This window comes from Pithys albifrons, chromosome 1 (genome assembly GCF_047495875.1).
Source record: "Pithys albifrons albifrons isolate INPA30051 chromosome 1, PitAlb_v1, whole genome shotgun sequence".
NCBI classification, from domain to species: Eukaryota; Metazoa; Chordata; class Aves; order Passeriformes; family Thamnophilidae; genus Pithys; species Pithys albifrons.
In genome coordinates, this window is record NC_092458.1 from 15,979,341 (window position 1) to 15,991,002 (window position 11,662).

At 34.2% G+C, this 11,662-nt stretch overlaps 1 protein-coding gene across 1 annotated transcript in view; it reads left to right on the plus strand.

The window, feature by feature from the left end:
• Positions 1-10,620, plus strand: part of PRKX (protein kinase cAMP-dependent X-linked catalytic subunit) — a 54,782-nt gene extending 44,162 nt beyond the window's left edge. Inside the window, exons 6-9 of the mRNA XM_071566410.1 lie at positions 825-882; positions 3,311-3,388; positions 6,370-6,520; positions 6,944-10,620. Coding sequence (XP_071422511.1) covers positions 825-882; positions 3,311-3,388; positions 6,370-6,495 — 262 coding nt within the window. The 3' untranslated portion in view covers positions 6,496-6,520; positions 6,944-10,620. The remainder of the gene's footprint in view (positions 1-824; positions 883-3,310; positions 3,389-6,369; positions 6,521-6,943) is intronic.
• Positions 10,621-11,662: the final 1,042 nt, after the last annotated feature.

Consider the following 11,662-nt stretch of genomic DNA (forward strand, 5'->3'; position numbering starts at 1 on the left):
GTCTCATTATGTTCATAAATAAGGCTGTTGTCATTTTTTTTAAATTTATTGTAAAGTTAAAAATTAGAATTAGCCACACTCTGTAGATCCCCTGCATTGCATACAGTATGTCATCTTTCAGGCCTGTTTGGAATTGTAGAAATAAGGATCATTAAACTTTTGTTCTTTCCTGTCATTAATACTTTATGCAATTAGACAAGAATACCATTTTTCTAAAATTAAATAGCAATATAATCTTTGAGATATAAAGCAACTGCTTGTAGAAATAGCCATATTTTTCTCCCAACTTGTAAGTAATCAAGTGAATTCAGTAGATTATGATACTTTTGATTTATGTTGTAATTGTTTTGTGCTTAATATTTAAAGTATTTTGCTATTAAAATGGAAGAGTTTAATATCTTATAGATGTTACATACGACTATGGTTTCTCTGAATATTTAGCATATAATGGAGGGTGCAGCTTTATTTGCTTTTCTTACATATATTCCAGTTGTGTTCTGGCAAGCAGGTTTGTAATCTATTTTGAGATATGGAATGCCTAGCAAAATACAAAACTACCAAGAAAGAAATGGTTCTACCTGGTAAGGGGCAGAGGAGGAGAGAAAGGGGTTTTTTTCCTTTGTTTCTTGAAAGTGTCTAAAAGTAACTTCCAAGAATTCCGTGAGTTCCTTTTAAAACAAGTTATTCTTTTTTATCGTTTCCTCTTACATGTCCTCAAATAGGAGGAAATGAATGGGTCAAAGGGAAGTATGTCTGTAACATTTGTATGACAGTCAAATACAAATTAATTCTGTTTAACAGATAATATATTTTCTTTATTTCAGAGACCTTATTAAGAAGCTGCTTGTGGTTGATAGAACAAGACGACTAGGAAATATGAAGGTCAGTATAAAATGTTAGGTGTAACACAGAACAAGGTTGAAAGAACTGTAGGAAATATAAACAGCTCTTCTGTAGCTTTTTATACACATGAAAATTTTATTTTCCCACAGTTTACTTTGGTTATGTAATCTTAAATGCAAAGCTTAGTCTGTGTATTTCTGTTTTTCTGAAAATCGTACTTCTATTTGGCTTAATGCTGTTCTTCATGATAGCTTCCCTCTGTCCTCACCACGACACCACACCCTCCACCCCCTTCATTAATTGAAAAACTTAGACTGACCAGAAACATAGTGTTAAGTCCTATAGAACAGAGTGCCATCTCATTTGATTCTTTCTTTGGAGTTGCACAGAGGGAGCATTAATCAAGTCTGAAGTTGAAAAATTATTTTCAAGTGCGTAAGGGTTGTTGTAGTACCATGATGTTTGGTCATTGTCTTGGTGGGGCTGATTAAGCACAGTCAAGCCATCTTTGACCAGGAAGAATTACTCATCTTAATCTGAACAGATTTCTGAAGGCAATAGTTTAGTAGTCAAAAATATGATCATGTGTAGCACTCCAGCCTACCTAAGAAAACACCTGTATCTGTGATATGTGAAGGAGGAACGCAGAGCAGTCCTCTGAATTCTGAGCTGTCCTGCTGTGGTGCTACTTACAATGCCAAGATGATGAGAGCTGATTGATTGATGGATGGTGATGAAAGCTTGTATGATTCTGCAGCTGTGCAGTAGCAGTGGTTGGTAGTTCAGCGAGAAGTCGGCTGCATGTGAATTAACTCAGTATTTTAACAGGCTAGCCAGAACAACACACAAACTCACTGTAGGTTAATTTGCCCTTCTGGAAGAGTAATTTAATGCATTGACTTGTTGTTACAAGTGTGGCAGATACCCAAATTAGCTTGTGTAATCTTCTATTTCTTTAGGGACAGCTAACATTTTTATTTCTCTGTGCAGGAGAGGTTAGAGGTTTGCTTTTTATGCCCAAAGCACCTTGAATGGTGTACATAGGTGAAGGTAAAAGGTGCACAGTCATCCGTGGGTTTTTTGCAACGTACTGATATAAATTCCATAACTGTCTGTCCAGAATTTCCCTTCAGAGTTTTTTGTGGCATGAAGTTAGCCTGGTAAGAAAAGCCAGGAAATAACGTTTTTCTTATCCTTCAGAATCCTTTGCAGTGTTTTTTGGTGGGGAGAGCAGGGTTTCAAAAGATAAAAATGTAAAAACTTATTGACCAGTAAAAACCTTTATATCTTTTGACAGTTTTGAAAGAAAACAAAAACAAAAGGAAACCTTGATTTATTCAAACATAGGTTTTAGGAAATGTGTTTGGCTGGCTTTTATGTTGGTTTTGGTGTTTTTTAGAACGTGGTTGCTTTGGTTTGTTTTGGGGTTTTCCCCTACAGTTGACTAAAATGTCAAAGTCAAAACCAATTCTAATTAAAAGCGGGTTTTGGAGTGGGAGCAGTTGGTCAGACTTGTGTCTGATCCTTTTCCATAGTTGCAGTTGGTTAAAAAAGATGTAAATTCCACTGTACATTTTCTGGTGAAGCATTCACTCAGATCTCTTTTGAGGGAACTAGGTGATATATTGTTTTCCTTGATGTCTCATTGAATATGAGCATGGAGAGTCCTACTCCAGATATATCTGAAAAGATAAATGTGTGATATGCTTCGTTTTGTGGATTTATATGTGGTATGATCTTGAGGGCTGTGATCAAGCCTAAAACAGAGAACCAGCTGTTTTTCCCTGGTGCTTAATGCCTTGAGAACAAGTCTGTGTTTGAAACAAGCTTAATCATAAAAAGGGATAGTTTTGTTCCTTATGTACCTAATCAAAACAGGCAGCCCAGAGAGAGTAATCATTGCAAGGCAAATACACCTTTAACTGTATATCTAAACTGAAAACAAATGTTTTAATCTATTTACTTTTGTAACAGTGCTGAGAGGCTCTTGCTGTCAGGACTATACATCTGTAATATTTGAGAAAACTATGTGCTTCCTAGACATTATTTTTATTTAAGACACTGTCTACTCTCAGTTATTTTTTTCATTAGTGTAAGAATTGGAAAGTATCTCTGAATAAAAGGCATTGTCTAGAATATTGGAGAAAACACGAGTGAATAGAACTGCAGTGAATGGTTTTTTGGATACTTTAAAGCCGGTTCTTGATCTCCATTGTGTCAGAAGAATGCTAAAAACATACAAAACCAACCAAACAAAAAATATTTGTGTCTTATTGCTGGAACTCAGGATATGCTAGGGAATTAAGACAATGAATTTATTCTGTAAATCTTGTAATGATTATCACCTGAAAAAAAGAAAAAATTATAGACTGTTAGTCTCCTTTGATACCACAGTTCTTATGATGAAATACAAGGTTTGGCTTACATGTAACTTACAAAATAGTTATTTTGATTTTTTTCTTTAAAGAATGGAGCAGATGATGTGAAGAGACATCGATGGTTCAGGTCTATAGATTGGGATGCTGTTCCTCAAAGGAGACTAAAGGTATATTCTGCAAAATACTGTATAGGACATCACAAGGAGAAGTCATTGTTTATTAAAGCTGATCTGTTGAAGGTTTGTTGACTGTTGCCTCTGTGTTTGTGCGTGTATGGCTACATGTCTATATGCACACTTCAATAATTAAATGCATATTTCCCTTTTACAGTGCAGAATTACTTGTATAAATGTCTATTTGTGTTTTTGTTTATATACGAAATGTGTAAAAAAATCCTTGCTTTGGTTTGTTGAAGTTGATCAATTAATGCAAAATTTAGTTTTCAGTTATAGGATTTTTTATAAGTAATTACTTGTTAGTGTTTTTTTTAATTTGGAGGGATGGAGGGAATTGGTAGTTCATTGGTTTGATTTTTTTTCTTTCTTTTCTTTGCCCTTACATTTATATAAGTATTTTACTCTGGGTTTTAAATTTTCATGCCAGGTTCAATTCAGGTAAATGCTTTAACAAAATGTAAAGCATATGGAAGTAGGAGGAATAGGGAAGTGAAAGAGAAGGATTTATGAATGTAATTCTAACACACTTTTTAACAGCACTGAATTCTGGTATTGTATCAGGGCAGATGTTTGCAAAAGCTATCAACATTGCAAAATCCTTTTTAAAGTCCTTTGGAAGTAAAACCGCCTTTTTTCTTTCCTTCCCTAGAGTTCTAACTCATGATTTCTTACAGCAGTGCTTTTCTGTAACAGAGGTTGCCATATGCAGTCAATTAAATACCGATTAATGTTTGTTTTTCTTTTTTTCCCATTAGTTTCTTACACTTAATTTCTGGCTAGATCCTTTAAATTGAGTTCTTGTAAAAAAAGATTAAAACGTTCTTGACGTATTCTTGTAAACAACGTCCTAATACAAAGCTGTAGGTGACTTTTTTCTTTAAATAAGTTTACATTGTTTTTAAATGTGCAGATTTGTTTTATTTTTAATCATTACTACAACCAATTGATGTTTTATATAGATGTGTTGTAAGGAAGCCACATTTTTCAAATTATTTACTGTAAATTCTGTTCACCAAAATCTGCAAAGAACACAGACAGGATGATAACCTGCTTTATAAGTATTTAAATTCTGAAGTTTGTGCAAACCTACTGTATTGCCAAATCAATAACAAACAAATAATATTAAAAACTGATTGCTAGATGTGCAGTCAAGCATCTCAGGTCCAGACACCCTTTGTATGGCATTTTTGTTTTAAAAAAAAATAAATTCAAAAATAGTCATTGTAGCATCACTGTAGCATTCAGATTATTATAAGTCCAAAACTTGTTTCTTAATCTTTGAAATGATTACATTAAGTTCTTAGAAGACAAGATGTTTCTTAAGTAAACTTCAGAGCAGGGATGTGAGTTCGGCCAGAATTTTACTTGGTGATTTCTAGAGGCAGCTTATTCTTCAGAACTCATTTTCACTCTCTCATTGTATTTCATACTGATGAGGAGATTGAAAATATGAAATAATGCACACGGTGCTCCATTTTCCCTGTAAAAAGTGTGAATTTGCCTATTGTACAATGACTCATTGATGCATGGTCCTAATAAGGTCTTAAGTATAAGACTAATGGCTAAAAGAGAGAAAATAATTTCTCTTTCTTTTGTTTTCTTTTTGTGTATCACTTCACAAAACTGTTTTTCCTGTCAAAATGCCTACAAGGAGTGGGTGGGCATTAGGCATTGCCCACCAGTTCTCTAGAATAGAGCAGATTGTGCACATTTTCTTAAGCATCTGAACAGAGTACTGAGACTGCCAGGTGCAAAAGTAGAACTCTGCATTTGGCTGAATGTTGCAAGGGTCTCAGGGACCCTTGCTTTCCCACTGAAAACCTGCTGCTGATGACATCATTTTGAGAAGCCCAAAATATCAGATAAGATCTCACGAGCTAGTGTAAGCCAGACTTTTATCTTTTTGAGGAGATGCAGAATAACATTTTGATGTACTTTATAGTTCTGTCTCTGGTATAACTTTCATTAGCCAGTTTGTTGATCATCTGTAAGGTTTTCTCATTCTGAAGTGTTCTGTTGGACTCACGATGATAGTTAAACCTCTTAGTTGCTGAGAAGGGGATAGAAAGATTAATATCCCTTAAGAACAGAAAAGGAGTTTGCCCTACATTAACCCCTGCAAATAATTAAATGTTCAAGAAAGGAGCTTTATCTCAAAGCTTATGACCAGAAGGGTAAAATAATCTTGATGCTAGATATAAGACAAGTTAAAAATACAGGTACTGTGAAACTGATGGGCAATACTAGAAATTGGAAAGATCTTCTCAAGAGAAAACAGATCTTGAGCACCTTCAGGTTTCATAAAAAAGATCCATTGAAATTAAGCTTCTCCTAGAGCCATCCTTGTGAAATGAGTTATGGTGCAGCAATTTCTTTACCTGCTTGAATTTATTGCTAGGTTAGGAAAAAGCACAGTAGGTAGTGTGAGATACGCAGAAGTTTGTCATTTCAACCTCCTTAAAAGAAAGCAATCTATTAAAAAGCAAGGAAGAGAAGAGGAGACTTCTCTCCTTCAATTGGTAGACAGTCTTCCACACTGCTATGAAGACTCTTTCATACTTAGTATGATTACTTGTTTTTTGTTCATAGCCACCAGATGAAGGTAGGAGTGAGGAAGAAGGGTGCCAGATTATGCTATGATGATGTACCCGAAAGTTTGGTCGTAGTAATGTTTTGCAGTAGTTGCCATCAGTCTGCAAAGCAGCTAGAACTAGTGTTAATAACATAGGTATCTGTATTTAAGTGTCTTCTAACCACATTATTTAACTTCAAAATAGACAAAGTGTGGGAATGTGTATGTGTTTCTGCAAGCTGCTCTTTCTCATGCCATTCATCATTAGGGAAGAATGTGAACTGTAAATCTGTACCCCGTTTTTTTAATCCATTTTTTACAGAATTTCTGCTTTAATATGATGGAGGAGAGCTCATTGTGGAAACTGTACTAACATTTTTGTTTTGCTTGTCCTGACTAGCCTCCCATAGTACCCAAAGTATCCAATGATGGGGATACTTCCAATTTTGAAGCTTATCCTGAAGATGACTGGAACAAGACGCCTCCAGTACCCCCTAAAGATCTGGAAATTTTCAAGAACTTCTGAAAGCAACATCTACCATAGATATGAGGTAGGTCCAAATTTCAGGAGCCCTCTTGAAGACATTGCAGGTCTGGGAGTGAGAACCGTGCAGAAATTACATCTTCTCATTTATAATGGCTTATGGAATGGCAAAGGTCATTTATCTCACAGGCTTTTATTTTCTATAGTAGTGAAGAGTTATTTGCATAGAGATATTTAAATCCTTCTGTCCTTAAATATTTTAAAGTAGTGTGCTAAAAGAAGTATCTAGGTTGACTTGACAGGTAAGGTAATGTGATTGTTCTTAATTGTAAGGTTTTTCTATTAAGAATGTGGGCTTCAGTTAGAAAAATAAGATTTTCAGATTAATTCTGTACCCTGGATTCTGTCGTTTAACTGTGTTAGGTTGATACTTGCTACTTGATTCACATACTCTACAGTGTGTTTTGTGTTCTTTTTTTTTTTGTTTTAGAAACAGGAAGAAAATTGAAGTGCTAAGAGCAAGTCTGAAGAATGATGAAGTCCATATGTAAAGGAAGATCTTCTTTGTGGCTATGAATGATACTGCATTCAGATGTGCATAGTAGTATATAGTAAATACCTAAAAAGGTGGAGGCAGGCAAGAATGATTTTTGCCATAAATATTTGACATTAGTTTAGTAAGCTGTAATAATGTTAGTCTGCTCTGAAGCAGACTCACTAAAATGGTATTTTTAGGATTTTTTTTTTAACTTATGGTTAAGTTTCCTGCTATTCCCAGATCCTTTTTGCATAGTTAACTCATAGACTTAATTTTATAAGTTTATACTAAACTTGTGTAATTAAAAGCACAAATTAGTATATATGTATATAATGAATACAATACAACTAAAGCACAGGAATTGTGCAAAGATGTAAATTTTTGTACTTTGCAGAGTCTATGATTTTTATTTTTCAAATAATGTTTTTCAAGAAGTTCTTTAGGAATAAAAATCTTAAAAAGGATAAATGAGTTTTTCATCATCTTATATACATTTTATAATTCTTTGTAAAAAAAAATTATGTTTTAAAAGAGATTTGTACCTAAAATTTCCAATGCCTCACACTTGCAACCATAGTACTTGAAAGCAGAAAGACAAGGGCATGTTTTATTGTTAAGATGCATCTTAATGGCTAATTTAAGAAATTATGTTGTAATTATATCTCTTTGCAAGCCAGCATTTTGAGTGTAAAATGAGATTCCTCACATGAAGACTGACTACAAACGTGCAATTCAGTGCACACTGAAAAAAGGGCTCCAGCTGGCTCTTACAGGAATTGTCTCAAGCTTGCTGTCTTCTCCAAATGTAAGGCATGAGCCATAATAGACCTTTTTCATTAGTGAAATAGTTGTTGTTGAATGCTGGGTGTTTCAGAATATCTGAAGACTGAATATACAGTAGAGCCTGATTTTTCTGCTCCTGCTTTTTCAAAAATGTCCTAATGTCTCTGCTGCCAGGATTTGGTGTGTATAGAGTTCAGACCTTAGATGTAAGGAGTCTCTTTTTTCATCCTGTACTAACATCTTTCCAACAGCTTAAGTACATCGTATTTTGGAAATATTTGCAGTATTGCTTCATTTAAAGTAGCACCAAATATCTTTATGTGCATATGTATGTATCTATCTATATGAATGCACATAAACATGAAGGTAGATTGTATACAAGTCAGAGTATTTTTTGAGGGTTTTTTTCATGTTACATATTGTGATACTTGTGTTAATAATAGGGGAATTGATTATGAAGTGCTTCAATTGCAAAAAGTAATTACATTATTTAGGGTGTTATCTTTTTAGGTAACTTCTAGTGAAATTATGATATTTAGACCAAAAATATTTTTTTCCAAATGCTCATCAGCTCACTCAAGTTCCACTATTCATGGTGCTCTGCCTAATACTGTTTAAGTAGATCATACAGACAGTTTCTCCCACATGCTATTTTCCACATTTTTGATCTGAAATGCCATAAGAAATGTAGGCCAAAGATTTGTTTTTCTGAGCTAAATCCTGAATACCTACAGAGTAAATGTCCTAATAATTACTAATGAAATCATCATTTTTATAATTTTATGACAGATCTGGAGTCTTGTTGTGGAACAGTGACCTCCAGTTTCTTTTGTTTAGCTCTAAAATTCTAGGCTATTAGGTTGTTTCTTCATAAAGCAAGTCTTACTTGAAGAGATTGCATAACTCTTCGCAAAAATGCATGATGTGTAACAAAATCGGGATACTTCAAAATTATGATTCTGGAATATCACAAAGCTGTCCTGATGTTATGCAAGTTGATGGCCCCAGCTACCACTCAATAAAGACTGTGTAGGAATGTATAATGAAATGTAGGACAATCCATAGGAAATTTATAATTTAATCCTAGTAAAAGTACCTTACTCTCGAAAAAAATGAATATGGCCCATTGTATTTGTATCTGTGGAAATAGTTATTCTAAAACAATTGGAAAAAATTAAGCACATAAAACACAGTTTACTTTGTCTAAGGGGAGCAATTTTTGTAATGTATAAGCTTACAGTATTTTACGGAATCAGAGTACTACAAAATCAGTTTCTTATTTAAAAATGTACATACTGCAACAAGCAAGTGTGCTAAATAATAGGGGTTTTTCAAATATAAAAGCTGCACTGTGTTTAAGTCTTCAAAGCTGAGGAAATGAAGCTGAATTTTGGTTAGAAGTTTTGAATGCTTGAACAACAGGAGCTGGTGGATTTTCATTTTGTGAATCTTATCCATTGCTGGCAGTGGATGCATGACACTCATTATGATAGAGACTAAAGAAACGAATACAATGTTATAACTAATGCTGATCCATTGTTTCCAGAGCCATGTGTATATACGCCTAACTACTGACCTCGTCAATATGCTTTCTAGTACAAAACTGCTTTCAAATTTTTTTAGTTCAGATTCTGAATTAAAAAATAGAACTAAAACATTTTTGAAGCATTATTTTAAGTGATCAGTCATTTTTTTCTACAATCTTAGACTTAATGAACTGTTATTACCTGCCCGTTAATTTATTTGTACAAGTGAGTCTGTTTTATTTTAAGTCTTTGCCAGGACTTCGTGGCACACTAATGTAGTTCTATCTGAGTGTTCATGCAGATACACACTGCACTAAGAACTCTGGATTCATGGAATTTTTTTTAAGGAGACTAGACCACTTTTTTATTTTCTGTTCAAGTAGAGTATTCTCTGAAGCTCATTTTATTTTGGTTGCTTCTGTTAACATGTGTTCTTGAGTACAGACTGTTGCATAAGGACTGTTGTCTGGCAAGAACCCATAGGCTTTTGGTGTTCTATGTCAGTGAAGAAGAATGTTAAACATTAAAAAAACCAACCTTTATTTTTGAGTTTTTTATATATAAATATATTTTTAATTGCCCGATTTGAGATTTTAAGTGATAAACTTGCATTGTAAACTCAATTGCCTTGTAACCAAATGATATAAATGCTTCATGGTTTCAATGAAGAACATGCTGTAAATTTTCCTGTAAATTAGCTTGATCAATGAATATGTGTGCTACTGAGCTTTAACAAATGTGATCTTCCACTGTAGAAAGTCATTGTTAATGGATCAAATATAGGTACTAAACTATGTTTAAATGGATGAACAGGGATTTTGCAGTTTTGAAAGCAATTAAGCTGTGGCTGTTCCTCAGTCCATCTGCTTGCCATTCACAAGAGTTGTGATGCAATGCTTCCTATGCTATAGAACTGTTTTTCAGCTTTCAATGACTGTAGCATGATTCCTTTTTGTACTGTACTGTGTACAGACTTTCCATGTTTTGCACTTTTCTATGGCAAACCTTTACTGCTTTATAAATACTCTGTTGTGTAGTAAGTAGTGATAGCGATAGCAGGCATTTGTGTGCTCCATAATCAGTTTGAACTGCTAGACTTGCAAGGTTAACTTTGACTAACGTTGTATGTTGCTGGTTGCTTGTTGTAGCTCACATGTGTAAGTACTGTTCAAAGTTACAAAGTCAGCCCTCATTGCACAATGAAAATCACTGTGATCTGTACATAAACCCTAGTAAAACTTTATTGCTGTTTAATTTATGTAATACCTGTCAAATCTTGGATTCATTTAATAAACCTTTATATCTTTTTAAATGTTTAAACCTTGTTTGCTTCCATTTATGTTTAGAAGAGGTTGAGGTTCATTCAAGAAAATTATGAAAGGGAGAGGAGAGGAGTAGAAAAAACAGCTGTTCCTTGTTTTCAGGAGTTAAGTCTTCTCAGAACAAGACACAAGTGTTGGAACATACTTCAGATGGTGTGGAAGAAGCACCAAAAAGTGTATTTTCAAAATCAGGTAGCACACCCATAATGAAAAGTGTTAACTCAGACTTCTGATTAAACTTTGATTGTATTACCCTAATTGCATTGACATTTTCAGAACTTAATGACCTGAACACTGTCCAGAACACTCATTTCAATCTGTTTCTTCAAGCATCAAAAATTATTCTTAGGATGCCAAGCACACCTAAGTAAACCTTTATTTCATCTTCCATCAAAAACTTGAAAAGTCCATTTTTAACAAAATTTGTTTAGCTGGTGGTGTTAAATTACATCTCCTGGTTCCACTGTTTTATTTCTTGCCCACTAAATATCTTATTCTGGCAGAGATAATTAAGTAGTCATAGAGCCAACTGGATGCAGTTTGGACTAGTTTAAGGTTCATTGTTTTAACAGAGAATTTTTCTTTATGCCTCTTAAGTTTTGTGCATTGATGTTTTTCTCTTGTAAACCCCTGTTATGTGCTTTGAGAAACTGCTAATGAAAAGTGAAGAAACACTGCAATGAGCCCTGGCAAGCTTCTAGTCTTGTCTTTGACATGAATCAAAAGAACTGCTCAGAACATACAAAAATTTTGAATGGTAACATGCAGGATGTTTGTGAAAAGAATTTGGTTTAACATCTTGTTCTTATCCCAGTCATGTGGTAGAGTTTTGGCTGCACATGTTACTCTCTATCTTACCCAGTAAAGACCATTTAAAATACACTTTTTCAGTCATGGAGGGCAGATAAGTTTTGCTGGACCATACTCACATAGCATTACTCACTACTCCCGAATCTTTTTCACTTCATGCTTCATTAGCCTGTTTTAGTTCAAAACACTCTTAAAACAGCATTTGACAAGAACCCACGATTCTGTGACCT